Source organism: Phacochoerus africanus, chromosome 1 (assembly GCF_016906955.1).
Source record: "Phacochoerus africanus isolate WHEZ1 chromosome 1, ROS_Pafr_v1, whole genome shotgun sequence".
NCBI lineage: Eukaryota > Metazoa > Chordata > Mammalia > Artiodactyla > Suidae > Phacochoerus > Phacochoerus africanus.
Genome location: NC_062544.1, coordinates 124045492 through 124068576, shown reverse-complemented (window position 1 = coordinate 124068576; position 23085 = coordinate 124045492). Strand labels below are relative to the sequence as shown.

At 41.7% G+C, this 23085-nt stretch overlaps 1 protein-coding gene across 2 annotated transcripts in view; it reads right to left on the bottom strand.

Annotated features, from left to right (window-relative positions):
- PTPRG (protein tyrosine phosphatase receptor type G) overlaps positions 1-23085 on the bottom strand; it is a 730473-nt gene that overhangs the window by 48131 nt on the left and 659257 nt on the right. For both annotated transcript variants that reach the window (XM_047778440.1, XM_047778433.1), the window contains 2 exons: positions 14013-14104; positions 1928-2019 (listed from right to left, as the gene is read on the bottom strand). In XM_047778440.1, the coding sequence (XP_047634396.1) occupies positions 1928-2019; positions 14013-14104 (184 nt within the window). The remainder of the gene's footprint in view (positions 1-1927; positions 2020-14012; positions 14105-23085) is intronic.

Sequence of the window (23085 nt, the reverse complement as noted above, 5' to 3'; positions counted from 1 at the left end):
TGAACTAAATCACTTTAGCACCACACACATTTGCTGTTCTCATGAATACAAAATGTTTGACTTTAAACCACGTTCTTTGTAGTTGGATAGGCACTTTTTTTTTTTTTTTTGCTTGTTTTGGTCAGCATCTAATAGCTGCATTAAACAATGGATGCGTTTTTGCTTGTTTCATGAAATGTATGACTTTGCAGAATAAATCAGAGCGGTCCTTCTCTTAACCATCTTTGCTTTGATTCTGCTCAAGAAATAAAAACAAACAAAAAAGCTAGGAGAAAGCCTTCATTTAGAACAAGTTATCAATATAGAAGTTCCTGTTGTAGCTCAGTGGAAATGAATCTGACTAGCATCCCTGAGGATGCAGGTTCGATCCCTGGCCTTGCTCAGTGGGTTAAGGATCCGGCGTTGCGGTGAGCTGTGGTGTAAGTCACAGATGTATCTCGGATCTCATGTTGCTGTGGCTGTGGCATATGCCATAGGCTACAGCTCTGATTTGACCCCTAGTATGGGAACTTCCCTATGCCATGGGTGCGGCCCTAAAAATATGAAAAAAAAAATTGTTTTTAAATAAAAAAAATAAAACGAGTTGCCAACATAAGTGCCTTTGGGGACTCTAAATTTGCATAGCAATAGGGGCTTCTGGTCCTCTTTTTATTTTTACCTCTCCATGCAAAGTCACTGCACCACCAGCTGCACACCTCCTAGCTGATCTCAAAGTGCTCACCTTCCACTGATTCCTGGAGCCAATTTTGTGAAAAGAGATGGGCAGGTGAGCGCCACCATCCTCACTTCCCTTTTTCAAGTTGAAATGAAACAGAGAAAGGAACCGACTTACCCACAAAGCTAGAAGACAGCTGAGCTGCCATGAAAACTTGGCCTCCTCGGCACAACTCTTGCTGCCAGAGATGTGCCTGAGTTAAGCGCCTCAGTGAAGAAAAGGGCAGTCTGTTTAATAGCTCCTCATTGACACCCTGTCACTGCCGAACTGGCACGGAACCCAGAGCTGGCAGGGGGTGCGCGCTGCTCTCTACCTTGTTTCTTGCATGCCAGCTCTTAAAATCGGAAGGCTGTGTTAACCCGTGTCTCCTCTCCAAGGACCAATAATTCCCCAGGGGTTACTAATCACAAAACCACAATGACTGACCGTCGCATGGGCTTCAGTTAATACAGCACTTTCAAAGATGTTCACCATTCGTGTTTTCCAACAACTTTGAGGTTGGAGGTGACATCAGTGTCGTTTTTACCAAAGAGGAAACTGGTGATCAGAGAGGACAGCATTGGCTCGAGGATGAAGAAGATCAGCACCAGTGGAGCCAGCATCTGAGTCCTTAGACTTCAGATCTGCTGCCTCCACCATACCTTGCAAGTCCCAGAAATGATGTGGTGTTGGGAGCCCTGTCCTTTGCATTCTAACTGTTGTCCCAGCGAGAATGAAGACAAAGAGGGAATGTGAGTTAACCTTCTTCATCCCACTAAGTAAGTCTTTAACAGAGCCGCATGTTCAGGAAGAGAGCCAGCAGCCCCCTTCCACCTTACTCTTACCAGGCAAAAGAGGCCTGTTAAAACTCTAGGTGCAAAGAAATAAGACTCCGTCCCCACTTTCCTCTGTTATTTTTTTTTTTTTCTTTTTAGGGCCACACCTTCAGCATATGAAGGTTCCCCGGCACCTATACCATAGGCACAGCAACACCGGATCCTCAACCACTGAATGAGGCCGGGGATGGAACCCGAAACCTCATAGTTCCTAGTCAGATTCATTTCCGCTGCACCCTGACAGGAACTCCTTTTTAATGATTTTTATTTTTTCCATTATAGTTGATTTACTAGTTATTGTTTTGTTATGCTTGCAATACATTCATTTCAAGGTGACAAAAACCCATGTAAAATAAGACGTAGTTTTGTGGACATGAACTTCAGTTTTGAAACCTACCTCAAAATCCTCGGAGAAGCCATGCTGGTTATTAGAATACAGCTCACCAATGTGTTTAACAAACTGTTTGACAGGAATGGCTTCCATGTCATCTGTAGGAACAAAATAATATTTGGAGTCACACAGAACACTTCTATAAAACAAGTAGCACGGATAAGAAAAGACTGAAGACAAATATTTGATTTTTGCAAAGAGTGACACAATTCTATCACCTGAGCAGGATGTCTTCAAGAAAAGTCTCTGGATTTATTTTACATTAAGGTCTCATTATGATTCTGAATGCCTAAAAGCTAGGTTAAAAAAGGTTTTTTTTTTTAAAAAAAAGGTCTGTCAAGAATTACCTCTGTTTTATATTCAAGGCAGTTTACTTATGTAAATCACCACATCATAGTCTCAACTAAAATCCTGAACTTACCTGGAATACTTATTTGTTAAGAAATTTTATCACAACCTTGGTTTTTTAAAAAATTGCTATTCAACGGGGTCCAGCTTGAAGTTGGAACACTTTAGTTCCATTCCCCATCTTTGAAGTCTAAGCAATTTTTATACACAATTACAGATAGGTGCCACTGTACCAGCTGGCCTCGGATACAATGTCGTCTATGTTTAGGTGCTCGAATTTGTAGTTGGAGACAGCTGTGTCTATACAATGCCAAATAACCAATTTGACGGAATTAACCGGATTTTTGGGGTGTTGACAGACTAGGTAGAGATTCAGGAAGATTTCACATTCCAATTTCTTTGCAGTGTTGTCACTTCAAAAGGACATTTTCAGTTTGGGAGCCCAAAGTGTGTTTTAAGCCAACTGACCCGGATCCTCTCTGCTACTCGAGTAGCGCTGGAAAACAACCACACCCCTCTAACTGGAGCTCCCCAACCTCCTCCTTCCCTTCTTCCCTCGACCCTCCCCCGCAAATATTTCCTTTTAAAAATACTCTGCCGAATTTGAGATAAACAACAGACATGACATTTACTTTATTCAGAGTGAAAGATCTTTGGCACACGCACAAACATCTAAACTGCCACAGATGCTTTTCTTAGCAAAGGGTATGAAGATCTGTATGTGTAAATGAGGTCCTACTTTGGCAAGAATGTTATAGATCCAGGCCTGACAATCTGATTTCTCTTCATCTGGTGACAGTTAACATTGACTATGTCATTCCTTCTCTACTTTCTTCCGAGAGAGCAAAGCTCTAGGGTGGCTTTTTGCATCTATTGACATTTTCAAACTTGAATCATTCTTAAGTGGAAAAAAGCATCTCTTATATACTTTGTTTAAGGAAGGTGACTGATACGCGTTCATAATTCAAATTGCTCAGCAGAGAAATGTTACTTATCAAATAGGTGGTGCTCTGCAAGCACCAATTCTTTCTGTGTGAACAATTAAAGACCTAATCATTTTAATAGGCCACCTTATGAAAAAAATTGCCAAGTTATTTACAAATATTTCAGGATTGAAGATGTTCATGAATATTCAATCGTTTTGCATGCCTAAGAAGTCTATAGCTCCCATAATGATGTAACCAGCATTAACAAAGTAAGCCAGCCAAAATGTTTCCCCAGAATATTTAGCAGAATGCACAGTTCAAGAAAAATTTCTCAAATTATCTGATCACTAAAATGTCTAGAAGTAAGCAGATACTATAATAATGATCAAGTGGCAAAGAAAAGATCCTAAGTTGAGAAAAAGATTGATATGTACAAAATTGGAGCTCTCCAAAAGATTAACCCAAGAATAAACTCATCTTTGGACAAGAGGTGAAACAAATGAGATGGGACAAAACCTAGCCCCATAAGCACTCCAGCATATGGACTGCAGGCAGCCCTTTTCTCCTATTTTGAAAGGAAAGACACAACACTGTTTCTAAGAGCAGAGTGACTTGATTAATAGTGTAACAGGCTGAGGGCAACATACTCTATAACTACAGTTTAGGATTGGAGATGCCCAGTAAACATATGGCGCCATGACTAAGCACATGCACTTGAGTTCAAATTAAGAAAAAAACCAGTCAGCTCTAGAGCTATTTTACCCCACAAGGCACACAGTACAGTGTTTTAAAAGTCAGAGCCCACCTCAAATCATTTGAAAAATACTTTCAGGTTAACAATTTTTTATTTTATTTTATTTTATTTATTTTTTTGCTTTTTAGGGCCATACCCATGGCATATGGAAGTTCCCAGGCAGGGTGCTGAATCGGAGCTGCAGCTGCAGGTCTACACCAGAGCCACAGCAACACAGGATCTGAGCCTCGTCTTTGGCTTACACCATAGCTCACGGTAATGCTGGATCCTTAACCCACTGAGCAAGGCCAGGGATCGAACACACATCCTCATGGATCCTAGCTGGGTTCATTAACCACTGAGCCACGAAGGGAACTTCCCAACTTATTATATTATTGTATTTTTTTCCTGCTAAAAGCCAACTGTACTATCCAAGCTAGTGCCATACATGTGCAGAATTCAGCTGGCCTGCTCCCCATGGCTAGATGCAGCAAAATCCAGCAGAGCTCAATATGATAATCATGGAAATATACAGCTCCCTAGTCTCTCCAATTTGCTTCCTTATCCAAGCAAATCTAACCACACTCCTCTGCGTTTCCAGGCACCACCAATAATGTCATAAAATACTATGGACATGCCTGCATGTTACACTGACCACTGTCTGCTACCTAGATAATATATTATTTGTCTTTCAATCAAGGTAAATGAAACTGAGAGATCATAAATCTTTTCCCCCAATATTAAGATGAATGTAAGCTATGGCTAATTATAAATCCTAAGAGTTTTCCCTCTTTTGTAGTTTTTGTATTAAAATTTTCTCAACATGAGTCAGATAATTATAAAATTACTATAACTAGAAGAAGGCCAAGCAATTAGGACAACATCATAGACCTGATCTGCTCAATTTTTATCTGGAGAGACCCTATGGTATAAGAAGATCTCCATCTGGAAGGTGCATATCCACTTATACCTTTGAGTTTCATTAACAAATGGTGAGACTATTCACAGCACTAACTGTGGACCAGGCACTTTTGGTATCTTTTACATATGTTAACATGTATCCATTCCTCTCAACAGCTCTAAGAGACATGTACTCTTTTCATAAACATCTTACAGTTGAGAACACAAGTTCAGAAAATTCACTGAAGCCCAGAGTTTGGCGGTGTAGGTTCACCTCATACCTAAGGTAAAGAACACCTGATTCAGAGAGAACAGCTGTGAGCTGGGTCAGAATGCATGGAAAACCACTGCATGAGACATTTACTGAGCACCTAGGACTTAGCCAAATATTAGGGGGATGGTGTCTGCCCAAGGGCAACATTTGTTATAATAAACCTAAGAAAGTGAGAGCAACAACATGGTGCTATAAAAGGGATAGATTTGATGACAAAGGTGAAAAATGTCACTGAGGCAGTGGTGATGGGGAGAAACATAAAGGAAAGAAAAGGTGAGCTGGAATCAAAGTAAAGATGTTTGCACTGACTACACATTAGAAGCTAGATTATTATGATAAAATGAAACAGTTTAATGACAGAGTTGATATAAATGAGAGCCACCAAATTACCAAGCCTTTACTGACTGCCAGGGACTGTGCTCCATCCTTATCACACCTTCATCTTCACAAGAACTAGGTAAAGAGGATGTTATCATCTTATCACAATAAGGAAATGGAGGCAAACTTGCCCAAAGAGACAATTCCTTAGTGGCAGAGCTAGGACGTGAATCCTGATGTGTTCATCCCAGTCTGTGCTCTCATATGATGGGACACTCTGCCTTCATTCTCAGAGCACAGTTTCAAGGGAAAGCAAGGGATGAGAGCATTTTAGTTAATCTGATCAAATGTAACAGTATAATTTTGTGCCAATAGTTTTACTTATAGTGTTTTCAGATACCAGAGGTTTAAATTAGGCAAAAATGGGATTACTACTGTTATCACTAAGTCATCCCACTATAAAATGTTTCATAGAGTCAGTTGAGAATCAGCTCTGAAAAGTGGTGTGTTGTTATTAAGTGATATTATTTACACTTTGTCCCAAGATTTTGGATTTTTGTGGTAGGAGTGAAATTCAGGATGGACGAGGTCTTTTATTTGGTCAGCCCACAACAAAATATCCTAAGGTACCATTTCTGATGAAGCTTAGGAATAGTCACTGGTTTGTAGGGAGCAAAAGCAAAGCATTACTGAGAAGAAAGTACTAACGTGAGAGAGTCCGAGGAGGAAATAATAGCTGGTTAATGTTGACCTCAAAAGCAAAACTTCAGAAAATATAGAAAAATGCATTTGAAAATAAAGAAAAGTTGCTTCCAAGTCAGTGGTTATGTCTCTGTTGTACTCTGTATCTTCAGAGTCAGAAGAGGGAAATCACCCATGCATTGGTCTACACTTATAACCAACTCACATATGCTCAACTTGCTACTCTTCATCTTAAAGAACAACAGATAAATAAGCAAAGAGTGAAAAACTCAGCTTTCCTGTTGGAAATGTTTAGTTTGATACTCCAAAGGAAAAAAATCTGCACCAGAGGCTGTCTGCGAACATCCACCACAGGGAGGCGCTGCAGAGGCTCAGCCGCTTTTAGCCTGTGACTCAGTAAAACTGGGTAGCTGTTATTCATATCAGCCACCACTGACCGACTGCCTCTTGTGTACCAGGTGAGGCAGTGGTGACAGAGGAAAAAGCCAGAGCCAGTGTGCCTGGTGGTGCAACTTCTTTCCCTCTCCTCATCTCTCAAAGGGGAATAGTAACAGCCTCATTCAGAGAGTGTTATGCAGAGTCAACTAGATAACCTAAGTGCTTCTAAGAGCACCTGGCATCTCGTAAATGCATAAAACTATCATTTACTATTAGGTGCTCATCGCTTTACACGTGCAATCCTATGGCCTACAGGCTGTCATTGCCCCCATTTTATGGATGGGGAAACTGTGGCTAAGAGAACCAAAAAACTTAGTCATGATTTACTGTCATTATTGAATGGGGACCAGGCTGACTCCTAAGCTGGCCTCTTCCACTTTATATGACCTCTCTAGACCTGAAATTGAACATACATGGTTTGAGAGGGCAGAGAACCATATCATATATTTTAAAGAAACTCTCTAACAAAAAAGGGCGGGGGGGGGGGGAAGGGGCTGAAATAAACTGCTTTGACTTTAAGAGTAAACTTTAGTTACCTGGAAAATTCACACTGTTGTTCTGATCACCTTAATGATGCCAGGTAGATAAAGTGTCATAGTATTTACCTTCCTGCTTATTAGCTGTGGAGGTAATTGGCTTAAGGTCTAAGAAAATAGCCCTGGCAGACTATAGGTACATATATCATCACCATTAAGATTCCAGAGGACCTCGAGTCACTTACTGAGATGAATCTCTGTAAGTTCATTTAACCCTTAGCAGTTTCCTCAACACTATTCCAAATCCCAACCAAATCTATCTGAGTTCAGGGAGAACCGATAAAAGCTCAGCACAGTACTTGGGTTAAGTCAGTTGTGCTCAGACCTCCCAAGTCCTATGACTGGGCTGTTACCAGGGATGACCAGCCACCCCTCTAGTGCAGAGATTTCAACACTGGGAGCTCAGTTCCTTTCTTGTCTGCCCCCTCCACTCCTCAGAGACGAAGTTCAGGCCTCTCTCTGTGCTTGGCAATACCTGCGTCAACCTAGGAAGATAAAGTACATAGGAAATAAATGAAGATGACGGCGTTTTTTAGTTCCTGAGTTAGGGCACAACAAAGAGATTTTTGTCTAAATCAGACTTTTAGGATGCAAGGAGTGTTGTGGAGATTGGAACATTTTATTTCCTGCCATAAAAAGAAATCTCTTTTCATTTATGACACAATGAAGTCAATAAGGAAAGGGCTTCATTATAGTCAAAAGACCAATGAATCTCCTTTGGAGATAATCTCTGTATAAATAAAATATGCCAACAAGGTTGGTTTAATCCCAAGGGTTTTAAACTGCATGTTTAAAATCCCTTTATATGCTGGCACCCTGCTGAAGCCAGTGACCTTCAAATTATTAAGATGTATTTTAACTGCGGGGAAGGCATGAATCATTTCTGGATTTCTAAGCTACTGGTTAGCAGCAACATTTTGTTTTGTAATGCTCTTATTAGAAAGTTAGATTTTCTAATTTCCAGAGAAAAGCATTTAAAAGGACATTTTTGTTTAACAGTATGCATATTTGGGAAAAGCCCTTTCAACATGGTCTAAATTTCATAAGCTATGTTCTGATTTTAAAAAGCTATACATAATGAGAGTATAAAAGAATAAGTATTTTAATACAGTGAATATAATTTGTAGATAACATATTGTCTGTAATGCTTCCTTAATAACTATAGCGAAAATATAATTCAAGGTTATTATTTCAAAAGAATATCCCAAAGTTGGAAATACTAGATTTTTAAAAGTACTTGTAGATGTTAAGAATAATACGGATCTTAAAGAACAGAAATTTGAGACTTCTTCAATATCTTAGAAGACAGAAAGCTCTAAGGTGACTGACGGCTAGGTTATTAAGTTCATTCATGGTTCACCCTCCCAGAGGAACAATGGGAGACCAGTAACCATGGAACGTTTGTTTTTGAAAAACCATTAGTAAAAAATACTAAGAGTCAAAGCCCCTTTCATTCTCCTGCAGAAATCACAATTTAACTTATCTGGAAGAAAATCCCCCACTTTTCCCATGCATCGTACATGAAGCAGGTACAACAGTTCAAGAATTTCCTGATAAAAGAACTGACATCACTCCTCCAGTGATCAGAATGTAACCTCAAAAGCACCTCACTCTTGCATGAGTAATATTCTTGCATGAGTTCTTTCTTAACCTAAGCCACCATACTGGCTTTGTCATTTCCACATTTTACATAGATATAAATGAGACCAGGGGGGAAAAAACTTCATTCTTACAAGTCTGTCTTTGTCAATTAAACCAGGACACTCTGAAGATTCTAAATTCCTAAATTTTAGTTACAGTTAGTAAAATCGATACCTCTAAATTTCTCAAAAATTCCTATCAACTGCTGTCTCCAAAAGATGAGTACCAACAAGTTAGCAAAGCTTTCCTTAATCTTTTGCCTCTTTTATAATACTTTTTAAAAGTCAGTGTAACTCACTGATTCTACTTATGCTTTGGGATTTTAAGAATAGAGCTGTTTATTTGTGAATTCAAACCATGGCAGAATCATCCCAAAGTTGCTGATTTGGTGTCTGAATGTATTCAGTATGTTTGTGAATTGTTCCCCAAGTCATTTAAATCACTCAGACCTACTTTTGCACAGGGCATGGAGGTATTGGTGGGGTGAGTCTTTTTCTTAGGAAGTAAGAGAATAAAAACGACTAGGAAACAAAGGTACTAGGAGAGATTTTTTGATACAGAGGAAACTTCAACTTAAGAGTGATGAAATAAACTCTAGGGGGATGGAAGAGAACTGAGTGGAAAAGCAAGAGGATCAATACTAGAGAAAGATCAACAACTCAGAAAAAACATTAAAGAGAATATTCCCATGTATTTGAAAATGCCTTGATTTAATGAAGCAAAATCCAAAAGAGAAGGCTGAAGACTTGAGATATCAGAACTGTCAGAATAGCGTGCCAAGAGGTGGCAGAGCCATTTCTAAGCATCTGTGCTCAGAAGTCACACAGAGAATTGCAATGCTAGCTCCACTGTTTATCCATGTAACCTCGAGCAATTAAATGATGCCTCAGAGCCTCAGTTTCTTCATCTGTGAAATGGGAATATTGATTGTACCCATTTCCCCAGGGTTTGTAGTGAAAATAAACAGAACGCACGTAGTTTGATCAATAAACACTCAATAAATGTTAGGTGATGCTGTTTCTGAAAAAGATTAGTTGTAAAATAAGTCCTAGAGAATATCAGACATTTTACAAAGATGACCTAGGGACTTTATTTTACACTAGTTTTGTACCTTAATTTTCGATCGCACCCTGCTGCCCACATTTTTAATCAATATAATGGTTCAGTGTACTGGTCGCTGTCTGGAAATATCTTTTTTAAACAATCAGTGACAATAAAAGAAGGGTTCAAGTGATGAGAAGTTGATACATTTTGGGCCCAACGGTCTTCTCATTAGGTTTTGAACAAAGATAGACTCTAAATGAGATCCAGTATTCCATATGAGCTCTGTAAATATCCTGCTCTTTTTAGAAATAAAAACAATTAGATAATTCCTAAGATAAATTCTTTAAAATGATCCCAAAGAGAGCTCCCTTAGAGAAAAGTTGTGCCAAAAGCTTTAACAGAATGGAAAACCTCCCCCCCCAAAAAAAACCCTCATGATTAAAAAAACAAACTATGTTTTCCTTACATTGATTTTTCTTATGCAAGACATAGTTACACTGTAAAACTGGAAGAAACCTTAAGAATAAAGTACAACCATGGATTGTTAAATTAAAATTACAAAATATTTTACAATTGTAACTGTTAAATACGACTGTGGGGTTTTGCTTAAGAAAAACAAGAGGAGTTCTTGTTGTGGTGCAGTGGTTAAGGAATCCAACTAGGAACCATGAGGTTGTGGGTTCGATCTCTGCCCTTGCTCAGTGGGTTAACGATCCGGCATTGCCATGAGCTGTGGTGTAGGTTGCAGACGAGGCTCGGATCCTGCGTTGCTGTGGCTGTGGTGTAGGCTGGCAGCTACAGCTCCGACTGGACCCCTAGCCTGGGAACCTCCATATGCCGTGGGAGCGGCCCAAGAAATGGCAAAAAGACAAAAAAAAAAAAAAAGGAAAGAAAGAAAAAAAAAAGCAAAACAAGAGAATGTGATCAAGGTGAAAGATTTTGAAAGAAAGGTCATGTGGGGTAACTTCTTCCCAGTAAGGGTGAATAAGTTTTCTTTCCAGGCATGCTCCCAGTAAAGGCTACTGCTACTTGTAAAAATCTGAGGAAATAGTGCAAGAGTCATCTCACTTTTGGTTTCACCAGGTAATCCTTTAGTGCCACACTACACTGCAGCATTTAAAGCAATTCATTTATTTTCTTTCTTTCTTCCTTCCTCCCTCCCCACACCTTCCTTCCTTCTTTTGTTTTCATCTTTTTAGGGCCACACCTATGGCATATGGAGGTTCCCAGGCTAGGGGTTGAATCAGAGCTGTAGCTGCTGGCCTATGCCACAGCCACAGCAATGTGGGATCGGAGCCATGTCTGCAACCTACACCACAGCTCATGGCAATGCCAGATCCTTAACCCACTGAGCGAGGCCAGGGATCAAACCTGTGTCCTCCTGGATGCTAGTTAGGTTCATTTCCACTGAGCCACGATGGGAACTCCTAGAGTAATTCATTTTCTGTACAGTACAGTACAACAAACATGTTACAACTCATCAAGGGTTCATCTACTATCCCATAGGAAGTAAAAGTGCCTACTGTGGATTTCTCAGTCAGTGGAGAATTTGAAGACATTTTTCCTTCCACATGTACTTATACCTCCAGTGAGTAAGAATCAAGAGAAAATCAAGGTGTTTAAAGACAATCCTGGAGTTCCTGTCATGGCTCATCAGTATGGAGCCCAACTAGTATCCGTGAGAATGTGGGTTCGATCCCTGGCCTCGCTCAGTGGATTAAGGATCAGGCATGACTGTGAGCTGTGGTGTAGGTCGCAGAGGCGGCTCAGATCCTATGTTGCTGTGGCTGTGGCACAGGCCAGCAGCTGCAGCTCTGATTTGACCCCTAGCCTGGGAACTTCCATGTGCTGCAGGTATGGCCCTCAAAAGACAAAAAAAAATTCAAAAGCATTTCTGGTTTAAGACACCTAACTCAGAGGTGTGATAAGGCAGGCGTGACTGATAGCATTTTCTGAGGATTCCCGGGAACTGAAAGTTCTACAGTTCAAGCCCAAGAGCACTGCAAGGCTAGTTACATCCAGTGCATGTGGTGCAATGTTCGGGACAGCCTTGTAAATGCTTTCTCTCTAGGGAACCATGTAAATGCTTGCTCTCTAGGGCTGGTTACCATGTAAATGTTTGCTCTCTAGGGTTGGGTACCATGTAAATGCTTGCTCTCTAGGGCTGCTGGGATGAACAGGGTCAGGACTTGGGAAGGAAAGCTTCTGCAGCCGACACATCTGGCTTACTTTATGGTTTCCAAAGTGCTTTGACACACACCATCTCAAGTGATCTTTAATACCACCTCATTTACAAGTGAGGCAAGACAGCCTGCTCACTCTGCAGATTCTGGAAACTAAAGCTCAGAGAGGTCAGGACACTGACCAAAGGTTTCATGGTGGAGGCAGAGCAAGATCCTTGGGGTTCTGATTCCACATCCAGTGGGAAAAGAAACTACCAACTGAGACAGCCCAAGAAGTACCTCACCATTTAACCTTTCAAAATGGATTTCGACTGCACAGCGACCCAACAATTGACCCAATCAATTCAGATGAGAGAGGCTCCCAGGCATTTTCCAGAGGTCAACACATATTCTAGGCGATGCAAGAGGAAAATGATTACATACACACTGCTGCACAAATCTGGAAGATTCAAAGGAACTTATTTCATGTGGACGGAGGACTGGTTCCTGTCTATAAGAATGAAATCTCCTCCACCGACAGTCAAGAGCAAGGGTTAGTAGAGAAGAACAGAGGTAATACAGAATCTATCCCAAGTGTTGAGGTCATTTAGCAGCCACAAAACGATCCAGTAGGCTGCTTAACCAGAAACTTTTCTGCTACTGCTCTTGTTTCTGTGTGACAAGCTTTAGTGAGAGAAGCCAACCAGAATGGAGGGAACATGGCCAATTCCATCACTAATGACCTAACATATGCAGAAATAAGGGCCAATTAAGTCCCCGACCATAACCGCATCTAGAGAAGATGTGCAAACAAGAGAATCATTCCTTCTTTGTACTCAGGGGAGGACTGCACCCCTGAGCTCACAGCTTCGGCCTTTTAAGAACCTTAAGGAGGATATGCTGGTATTTATCATTCATTCAGAGAGTTCCAGAATGCCTGCTACTTGCCAGGTATTATTCTAGCACTAAGGAGACAACCATTTGGCTTTAGGAAGCTCTCATTCTAGTGGGGGGAGACTACAAACAAACAAGTAAAACATATGGTACAGTAGATAACAAAGAAAACCATTTTGGAGAAAGAGGCAGACAAGTGGGATGGGGGCGTCTTCAGGTGTGTGGGAGGTGGCATTTATTTAAAGTAGTGCCTCAGCAAAAAGAAGGGAGTTCTCATCGTGGCTCTGCAGTAACAAACCCAACTAGTACCTATGAGGACGTGGGTTCAATCTCTGGTCTCGATCAGTGGGTTAAGGATCCAGCATTGCCATGAGCTGTGGTGTAGGTTGCAGACATGGCTTGGACCCCACATTGCTGTGGCTGTGGAGTAGGCTAGAAGCTGCAGCTGCAATTCTACCCCTCGCCTGAGAACCTCCACATGCCATGGGTGCGGCCTTAAAAAGACACACACACACAAAAGTAGTGCTGCAGTTTACAAAAGAATAGTGTCAAGAGGATGGATGTATAAGATATCTGAAGATAGCTATTTGCAAATGCAGAATGCAACCCTGAGGAAAGTTCAATTCTGGCTAAATAAAAATGGTGGACACCATCACTAAATACCTCATGCTATCTATCTGTCACAGCTCACACGCTGGTGAATTTCTATTGTCTATGGAATTTACGTGGATTTACTAGTCCACTCCACCTACAGCCACCAAGTGTTTCTAGTTTGTACCAAGGACAAATGAAATCAATACCAGACCAAGAGTATCTCCCTGTTTGTGGGAAACAAACAGCCTAAGCACCAAAACTTCTAACCCTAAGATAATTCCCACAAACAGCCGAAGCACCAAAACTTCTAACCCTAAGATAATTATTTTCAGAGTAAGGAATCTTAAGAGAAAACTTAAAAAAAAAAAAAAACAGTATTTCAAATTATGTTTTTTTTTTTTAAAGCAAGCACAATTGCCTATCAGAATGAAGATCTCATTAAATTACCCTTCATGAAGGCTTAGATTAGGCAAGCTTTAAAAGGCTAGAAAAGTAGTATTTTGTCATGACTGTCACATAACATGGAGAACAAAAGAGAAAAACAATTAGCCCACTGGAAACAGGAGTTGTGTCTTACTTACCCGGAATAGGAATGATAGGAATACTTTCATTGGGGACCACCCGAGGTGAACTGCTATCTTCCACATAGAAATGAGCTGTCTGAAAACATTTTCTGTGCAGAAAAGAGAAAAACATGCAAACGATGAGAGAAGAGAAATACACTTTGAGTTCATCATCTCCCAATTCTTCTTTCACAGATTCTCCCAGCTTTACATTTCACACAGCCCTGAGTACAGAGCCCTGGGAAAGTAACAAGATACAAGAAGGACAGTATCCAGCCTCCTGAAAGATCCCCAAATAGCTGAAGAATATCCATTGTTCAGTCCACCATACCCATCCCGAGAGTAAAAAGGGAGAAGCTTGGTAATGAACCACTCAGACACATGAAAAGTTGGCATGGACTGAGGAAACTTGCCACACAAAGCGTGAGGATTAGCCCATGAGATTCCTAAATTCGCCCTGTTCCAGAGGAAGAATGTACTCTTCTAAGCCTTCAGCACCAAGTTCAGAACCCAGCGCGAACTCTCCCAAATGCAGTCATCAGATGGCCTGAGCCCACAACAGCAGCACATTGTTGGTGCTCGGTGAAGGCCCCCAGAGCCCCAGACAGCTCCTGAAGGAGGTCAGAGGGCTCCAGGGGGCAAGCACTCAATGTCCCAGGCCCTGGCTGGATGAGACCAGAGGTAAGGACCCAAAGCCCTCGAGTGTCATATGCTTGTCCCGGAGTTCTGTTTTGTTTTTACCTGGACTTCAGACAAAGCAGGGAGCAAACACTGGTCATCACAGGGCAGGCGGTGAAGGAAAAAGCCATCGGCAGCTCACTCAGCCTCTGCCTACAGCTGCCGGCCGGCCCTCGGCTTTCCCGCAGCCGCGTCACTGCTCATCGCGGCCCTAATGAGCTGCCGGATGCACAGGCTGAATATTTAATGAGGCTGCTCAGCGTGAATGGCTATTGTGACCAGAGGAGGGTCCGTGTTCATCTGGCAGAGGGGCTTCACAATAGCTGGCTCTGCTGCTGGGTCTTTTAGCCGAGCAGGCAGCATCCTTCTGGTGCTGGGTGTCCCCGGGATCCATCTCAAGCCCGTGACATCTCACGGAACCCCACATACACACATTATAGCTTCACTTTCTCAGGGGACCAGATTCCTACCACTGGAGTAAGCCAACTTTTCTTTGAAGTTGTCTTTGCTCATCTAAAGGAAGGTGCCGTGGGGTGATTCTGTTGGGTGCACTGTGTTTCTATGACACCAAACAAAAGGGGGTTGGCAGGGGTTGGGGGGATGTGTGGAAAAATCAGGGAACTCCAGAGAGCACAAGAGATCTCAGTAGGAATGGAGACCTCTAGGTTCTACAGATTATTCCCCCTTAGGTTTATATTCACCTGTTATACACGCAACTGGAAATGATCTCATGTCACTGGGTAGAGTTTTCCTTGCAGGTGGAAAGCAGCTCGGACCAATTGGACATTCAGCCTGGCTCTAAGAAGCAGTCTGGATAGCTGTTTCCTCCCGTTAGGGGGTCCTGAACATAAATCACTCCCCTTCCTGGCACATGTCTCATGGGATTGCTCGTGCAATGCACTGAACAATGATTTTTTTCCTATAAATTGCCTGTCACTTATAATATGAATAATAGAATAAGTTCCATCACTCATCATCTGGCTGCCTATCCCTAAATTTGGAAGGAGCAGCCCGTCAGTCAGTCTGACCTATGCTATGTGGATATGAAATGCACAACGTATTTTAGGGCACTGATGCTAACAGGATCTTCCAGTGCATGTGAAATGATGCACATCCATGTGAAAAAAAAAAAAAAAAAAAAGGACATGATTTTATTGTGTGAGGTAAAAGTTTCTGTTTCTATACTAGTCGTCAAGTTTTCTATTCTTGGATTCCTCCCCACACTCCTGCCCCCAATGTGCACAACTCTCCAGCATGTAACCTTAGAGTTAAAACACATAGGATACGGACCTCACAGACTCACCAGAACCTACACCACCCAGCATCACAGCTAAGGGAAATCGACTTTTGTCAAGATGTTAGACCACTGAAGTATTTAGCAGCCCAAAGAAGTGCTAAGTAACACTGGGTCGAACAGCACATGATTTACCAGGACAGACATTAATGAGGAAGGGTGGAGGGAAGTGCAAAAAAAAAAGACACCCCACAACAACAAAGAAATAACTATTCTATTTTAAGATGATAATTACTTATTAAATGTCTAAAAGATAAAGCATTAGTAAGAAGAATCAGCATTGGCCAAGTTACTGTTAATGTCAAGTGACTTGTGAAGGATTAATGACATGGTAGGTTCTCTGGATAAGGACAGAGAGTTTGCCTAGACTCTCAGTTATATGTGAAGCGAGAGGCTCTACAATCTCTTTTTTGAAAAAAGCAGTGTGTATCGAAGCAAATCACACTCTAGTGCCCCATGTGCTGCTATTTATAATGGATTTTCCCTGGAGCCAAAGAACTGTGTGATTGCCAGAGAAGAGCACAGCACTGGGATGAAGGTCAGAAACCCAGGGACAGACAGCTCCTTACTTCTGCATTTTGATGCAGGTTATATGGGCTTCCCCCTGCTCCATGAGGACTCAGGTGGGCACCCAACTACAGAGCTTTGGGGGACATGTCTTCCCTTAGAATAAAGTTTCAATGGACCCAGCCAACATTTCTTGTGTACCCACTGCACCCCAAGGAACATGCAGATAACACATTCTCTGCAACTGCTTGGACACCTTAAAAACATTTCCTTCAGGAGTTCCCGTTGTGGCGCAGTGGTTAACGAATCCGACTAGGAACCATGAGGTTGCGGGTTCGGTCCCTGCCCTTGCTCAGTGGGTTAACGATCCGGCGTTGCTGTGAGCTGTGGTGTAGGTTGCAGACTCGGCTCGGATCCCGCGTTGCTGTGGCTCTGGCGTAGGCACGTGGCTGCGGCTCCGATTAGACCCCTAGCCTGGGAACCTCCATATGCCGCGGGAGCGGCCCAAGAAATAGCAACAACAACAACAAGACAAAAGACAAAAAAACAAAACAAAACAAAAAAAACCATTTCCTTCAGCCTGGTTAAGCATTTGAGTGATATTTTGTGACATTCTGTGGTATATATATGCTTCCACTCTTTTCCTCATTTATTGATTTCTCCTTGATCATCGACAGTGAGGGGCTGGGAGCAGAACAATAAACAAAACAGACAGGATCCCTGACCTCATGGCACTTCTGTTCTCTTAGGGAAATCCACAACAAGAAGTAAACATTGGTTTATTTTTGCTCTTATTTCTGTTGCCTTGGGAGACTGACCGGAGAAAATATTCATGATGTTGATGTCAGAGAGTGTTTTGCCTATGTTCTCTTCCAGGAGTTTGATGGTGTCTTGTCTTATATTTAAGTCTTTCAGCCATTTTGAGTTTATTTTTGTGCATGGTGTGAGGGTGTGTTCTAATTTCACTGCTTTGCATGCAGCTGTCCAGGTTTCCCAGCAATGCTTGCTGAATAGACTTTCTTTTTCCCATATTATGCTCTTGCCTCCTTTGTCAAAGATTAATTGACCATAGGTGTCAGGGCTTATTTCTGGGTTTTCTATTCTGTTCCATTGGTCTGTCTGTCTGTTTTGATACCAGTACCATACTGTTTTGATGACTGTGGCTTTGTAATAGTGCTTGAAGTCTGGGAGAGTTATGCCCCCTGCTTAGTCTCCCAAGGCAATAGAAATAAGCAAAAATAAACCAATGGGACCTAATCAAACTGACAAGCTTTTGCACAGCAAAGGAAACCAAAAAGAAAACAAAAAGACAACTTACAGAATGAGAAAATAGTTTCAAACAATGCAACAGACAAGGGCTTAATCTCTAGAATATACAAGCAACTTATACAACTCAACAGCAAAAAAGCCAATCACCCAATGGAAAAAGGGGCAAAAGACCTGAATAGACTATTCTCCAAGGAAGATATACAGATAGCTATCAAGCACATGGATAAAAGCTCAACATCTCTGATTATAATAGAAATGCAAATCAAAACTACCATGAGATACCACCTCACACCAGTCAAAATGGCCATCATTAATAAGTCCACAAATAACAAGTGCTGGAGGGGTTGTGGAGAAAAGGGAACCCTCCTGTACTGCGGAGGGTGGGAATGTAAGCTGGTATAGCCACTATGGAGAACAGTTTGGAGATACCTTAGAAATCTATACATAGAACTACCATATGACCCAGCCATCCCACTCTTGGACATATATCCCAGGGACAAAACTTGCCTTGAAAAAGACACATGCACATGCATGTTCACTGCTACACTATTCACAATAGCCAAGACATGGAAACAACCCAAATGTCCATTGACAGATGATTGAATTAGGAAGATGTAGTATATATATGCACAATGGAATACTACTCAGCCATAAAAAAGAATGACATAATGCCATTTACAGCAACATGGATGGAACTAGAGACTCTCATACTGAGTGAAATAAGTCAGAAAGAGAAAGACAAATACCATATTATATCACTTATAACTGGAATCTAATATACAGCACAAATGAACATTTTCACAGAAAAGAAAATCATGGACTTGGAGAATAGACTTGTGGTTGCCTGGAGGGAGAGGGAGGGAGTGGGAGGGATCGGGAGCGTGGGGTTATTGGATGCAAACTATTGCTCTTGGAATGGATTTACAATGAGACCCTGCTGTGTAGCATTGAGAATTATGTCTAGATACTTATATTGCAACAGAACAAAGGGAGGAAAAAAATGTATATATGTAAGTGTAACTTGGTCTCCATGCTGTACAGTGGAAAAAATAACTTAAAAAAATAAAAAAAGAAGTAAACAAATAATTTCAAATAGTCACCATTAATAAAGAAACTAAAACAGGGTAAGGTGGTGATAAGTGATGGGAGAGGTGAATGAAGGGACCTTGCTGAGGAGGCGGCATCGGGACTGAGAGCTGCAGGAGGAGGACCAGCCATGGGAGGGTGTAGGGGAGATGTTCTAGGCAGATCCAGGATCTGCTTAAAGAGCCTTAACAGAACAAGCTCACATACTGTAAGAACTGAAAGGAAGCTGGACTTCAGAGCCAGGAAAGACGTGGACCCAGAGAGGTGGGCAAGGGGCAGGTCATGCCAAATCTAAAGCTACAGGCTTCACTGGTGTCTGGGAGCAAACTCAAGAGCCATCCATGGACTGGAATGGTCTGACTGATCTCCTTTGAAGTGCTCATTTTCGCTGCTCTGGGATGAATGGTGTACAGAGCAGCAAGAAGGGGGTGAGGAGATCCATCAGGGGCTACTGTGCCAATCTCACCCAAATACACACAGGCAGATAGTTTTGTTTGCAACAAAATGAGATCATACTATACATATCTGCTTGATAAGAAATATGAACTGACATCCTCAAAGTAATGTTTGCTTAACCTTCCCCTTCATGGATGCACCACATTGTTAGATACTTCATTTATTATTCTATTACTATTCTAGAATAACTACTGATTGGGGGTCTACTTTGGGTCCCAGTCCTAGGTTGTGGTCCACTTTTCCCTACCATTGACCACACAGAGGACGAACCCTCCTCTGTAGGTATAAATTCTACATTGTGGGTTTTAATAGCTAAGAAAAGTAGCTGGTTCACAGTCAATATCACATGGCATTTTATTCAACTTACTCATTTCAGAGAAGTCTCATGAGAGTTTTTTTGTTTGTTTTTTGCCTTGGTTTTTTTTTTTTTTTTTTTTGACCTTCAGTAGTTTTCAGGAAGAAAAAAGTAAAGGCAGTGATTTTGGAGGAGAGGAAAAGAAAATGCAAGTGTTAATGTTTCTAAATATCTCAGTTGTGATGTATTTGAAGAGGCAGTATTGTCTCTAATTCTGAGCTCTGGAAAATGGAGATAAAATTTCTGAAAATGCCCAAGTGTGTCACCGAGCGTGCAATTTCAATGTCCTATTTAGGTCTGATTTTCTTTCAGGTTGCTGACTCTAAAATCCCTCCTTGAATGAAACAGATTCTATGATCATCAAGAGCCATTTTCTAAAATTATTTCTTCGCAGTGAGCATTTGTTTATGCCAGTGCTTTAAAAAGGGAAAACACCAAAGTAGATATGTTTGGAATAAAAAAAACACATTTACAAGTTTAACTTGTAAATTTATAGTCCAATGAATCCTCGCCACAGATTTTGTTTTCACCCCTCCCCTCTCCTTCTTTCCTCTTTTGCTGCCCAATAGCAACCCCCGCACTACATGTCCCTGTTAAGGAGCTGCAAACAGAGCTTTTTTTTTTTTTTTGACCCTGACTGGCTTAGTAATGATCCACATTTGTTTATCTTTTACTTCCTCTCATCTACTTTGGGGTACTCTTGAGTTTCCCAATTTAGGAATTTAGGTTCACATTAGTTTTGGAGGGTCCTAGAGTCAGTCAGTCAGCTCCTCTCTCTCTCTCTCTCTCTCTCTCACACACACACCCCACTGAAGTTTCAATTAAGTGGTGGTTATCAACCAGAAGCATGCATCTATTTGGTATTTAAAACCCAATAGCTTTTAAAATACTCTGCTGGATAAGCCCTACTCCTAGTGATTCCAGCTAAGTGGGCCCAGGGTGGAGCACAGGCCTGTGTGTACTGGAAAAACATCCCCACAGACTCTGATGTAACTGCCTCTGGTAAAGGAACACTATAAGAGAAAAAGGGTTCCCGAGAGTGTCCAGTACTCTAAGAAAGCTCTAAGGAAATAAAACAATCTTCAATAGAAGGCACCTTAAAAATGCCCATGGAAGACTCTAGAATTTAAAGTGTCCCCTGTGAGATAAAATATAGTTTTAAGAACCCAAGGATGGGAGTTCCCATTGTGGCTCAGCAGGTTAAGAACCCTACTAGTATCCATAAGGATGTGGGTTTGATCCCTGGCCTTGCTCAGTGGATTAAGGATCTGGTGTTGCTACAAGCTGCAGTGCAGGTCACAGATGCTGCTCAGATTCAGTGTTGCTGTGGCTGTGGTATAGGCCGGCGGCTGCGGCTCTGATTTGACCCCAGCCTGGGAACTTCCATATGCTGCAGATGAGGCCCTAAAAAGAAAAAGAAAAAAAAAAATTCAAGGACGTTAACACACTCATCTCAAAAACAGAAAGAAAAGCTGTATTGCACATACTTGAATAGAAACAGGAAGGCCTTCTGCTTTGTTTCTGTTAGAATCTAAGTTCTCTAAAATAGGACGTAATTCTCTAAGTTGGAGCCAAGTGTTCTGCACTATATCAAGTAAGCTTTTTCTCAAAGCACAGGCAAAACTCAGATTTCTCAAATGAAAGTGTTTTACCCTAAATCTTCTTTTTAAGCCACCTCTGTGGCCTGCTTTACTTGTCTCCCAGCAAAATAAATTTTACTTTCTATGAAACTGAAGTTGTTGATTCTAAGTTCAATATTAAGTTGATGTTCTGAAATCCTGAATTCCCAGTGTCCTGTCCCTTGAACAAATTTGAAAACCACTGAGTTAGATGACTTTCAAAAACCCACCCCTGTGAAGAAAGTACCACGAGTGAGTTACATTCACAGAATGCTCCCAGACAGGTGCACCTCGGCAGGGATCTGGGCCAGAATGAAAAGAAAAAAGGAGTCTACGGATCCCACTTTCCCTGCACCTCTCACAGAGTAAGCGTCTCTCACACTGAATGAACCTGCTGTTTAAAGGTATGCACGTTTCACCCAACACAGCCCCTCAAGGCAAGGCAAGGCAAATGCTTCTGGTTCTTGACCAAAGGTGCTCAACTAGGTGCATCTTATGGAAAGTTCTAAGCAGCAGAATGGAAACAAGCTTTCTGTATCATGCTCCATTCATTCATCCCTGTTTAGAAAACCAAAGTGGGGAGTTCCTGTCATGGCTCAGTGGTTAACGAATCCAACTATGAACGATGAGGTTGTGGGTTTGATCCCTGGCCTGCAGCATGCTGAGCAACCCGAGCCACAGGCATTTGATCCTTAACCCACTGAGCCACCAGGGAATTCCGCTATTAAAAAAAAGAAAGAAAGAAAGAAAAAGAAAACCAAAGTGGGCCCATATATTTCAAGATTTCTAAGAAAGGCTTGACTGGAAGTTAAGAAGATAGTGTGCCATATCTTCTCCAGTAGCCCATCAGACTCAAGGGGGTCCTCGCTGGCAGCTCAAGACCACACCTACAACCTGTGGTCCAGACTCATCCAGTGTTGGAAAGTCTTGTGGCAGGACTGTGCATGTACAGATCAGCCTGGGATCTAAAAACCTGCGGACACTCTAGGTTTACAGTCATTAACAACAGGTCTCAGATGAAAATTTCTAAAAACAACATTTCTTTCTTTCTTTTCTTCTTTTTTGCCTTTTTAGGGCTGCACATGTGGCATATGAAAGTTTCTAGGCCAGGGGTCGAATGGGAGCTGCAGCTGCCGGCCTACATCACAGCCACACCAATGCAGGATCCAAGCTGCATCTGCAACCTACACTGCTGCTCGTGGCAACACTGGATCCTTAACAAGGACAGGGATTGAACTCACATTCTCATGGATACTAGCTGGGTTTGTTACCACTGAGCCACAACAGGAACTCCTAAAAATAACTTTCCATTGTTTCGAACAAGGCATATATTTTGAAGAGAGACGTCTTCAAAAATAAAAAAAAATTCTATACTTGAGAAAGCACAGCCCATGTCAAAGTACATCTTCTAATCATGATGCAGTAGATATTGAACGAGACCAGTAAGCCATCAACGCCAATCCCTGGAGCTCCCCACGGAAACACACACGCTGCCAGCACAGGACGCCGGTGCGTTTAATTGGCCCTCTTGACTAATGAAACATACACACACACACACAGACTCCCAGCTGCTCTGGCAGTGCTTTCTAACTGTTAATAAATACTCAAGTTACAGAGGCTTCCTGTTCAAACAAAATGCAGCAGACTACAAAGGTAAGCAGGAACCCTCTAGACTCTGCATCATCACCTTCTCATTTCTTTCCAGGACTCTGACACATCTTAAGTCAGAGTGACCAGACTTCTTGCAGAAAGGCTTTCCTTTCTGCTAATTGTCTTTTCCCAAATATCTGCTTAGATAACCACTGATATGTCCTAACCATTTTCTTA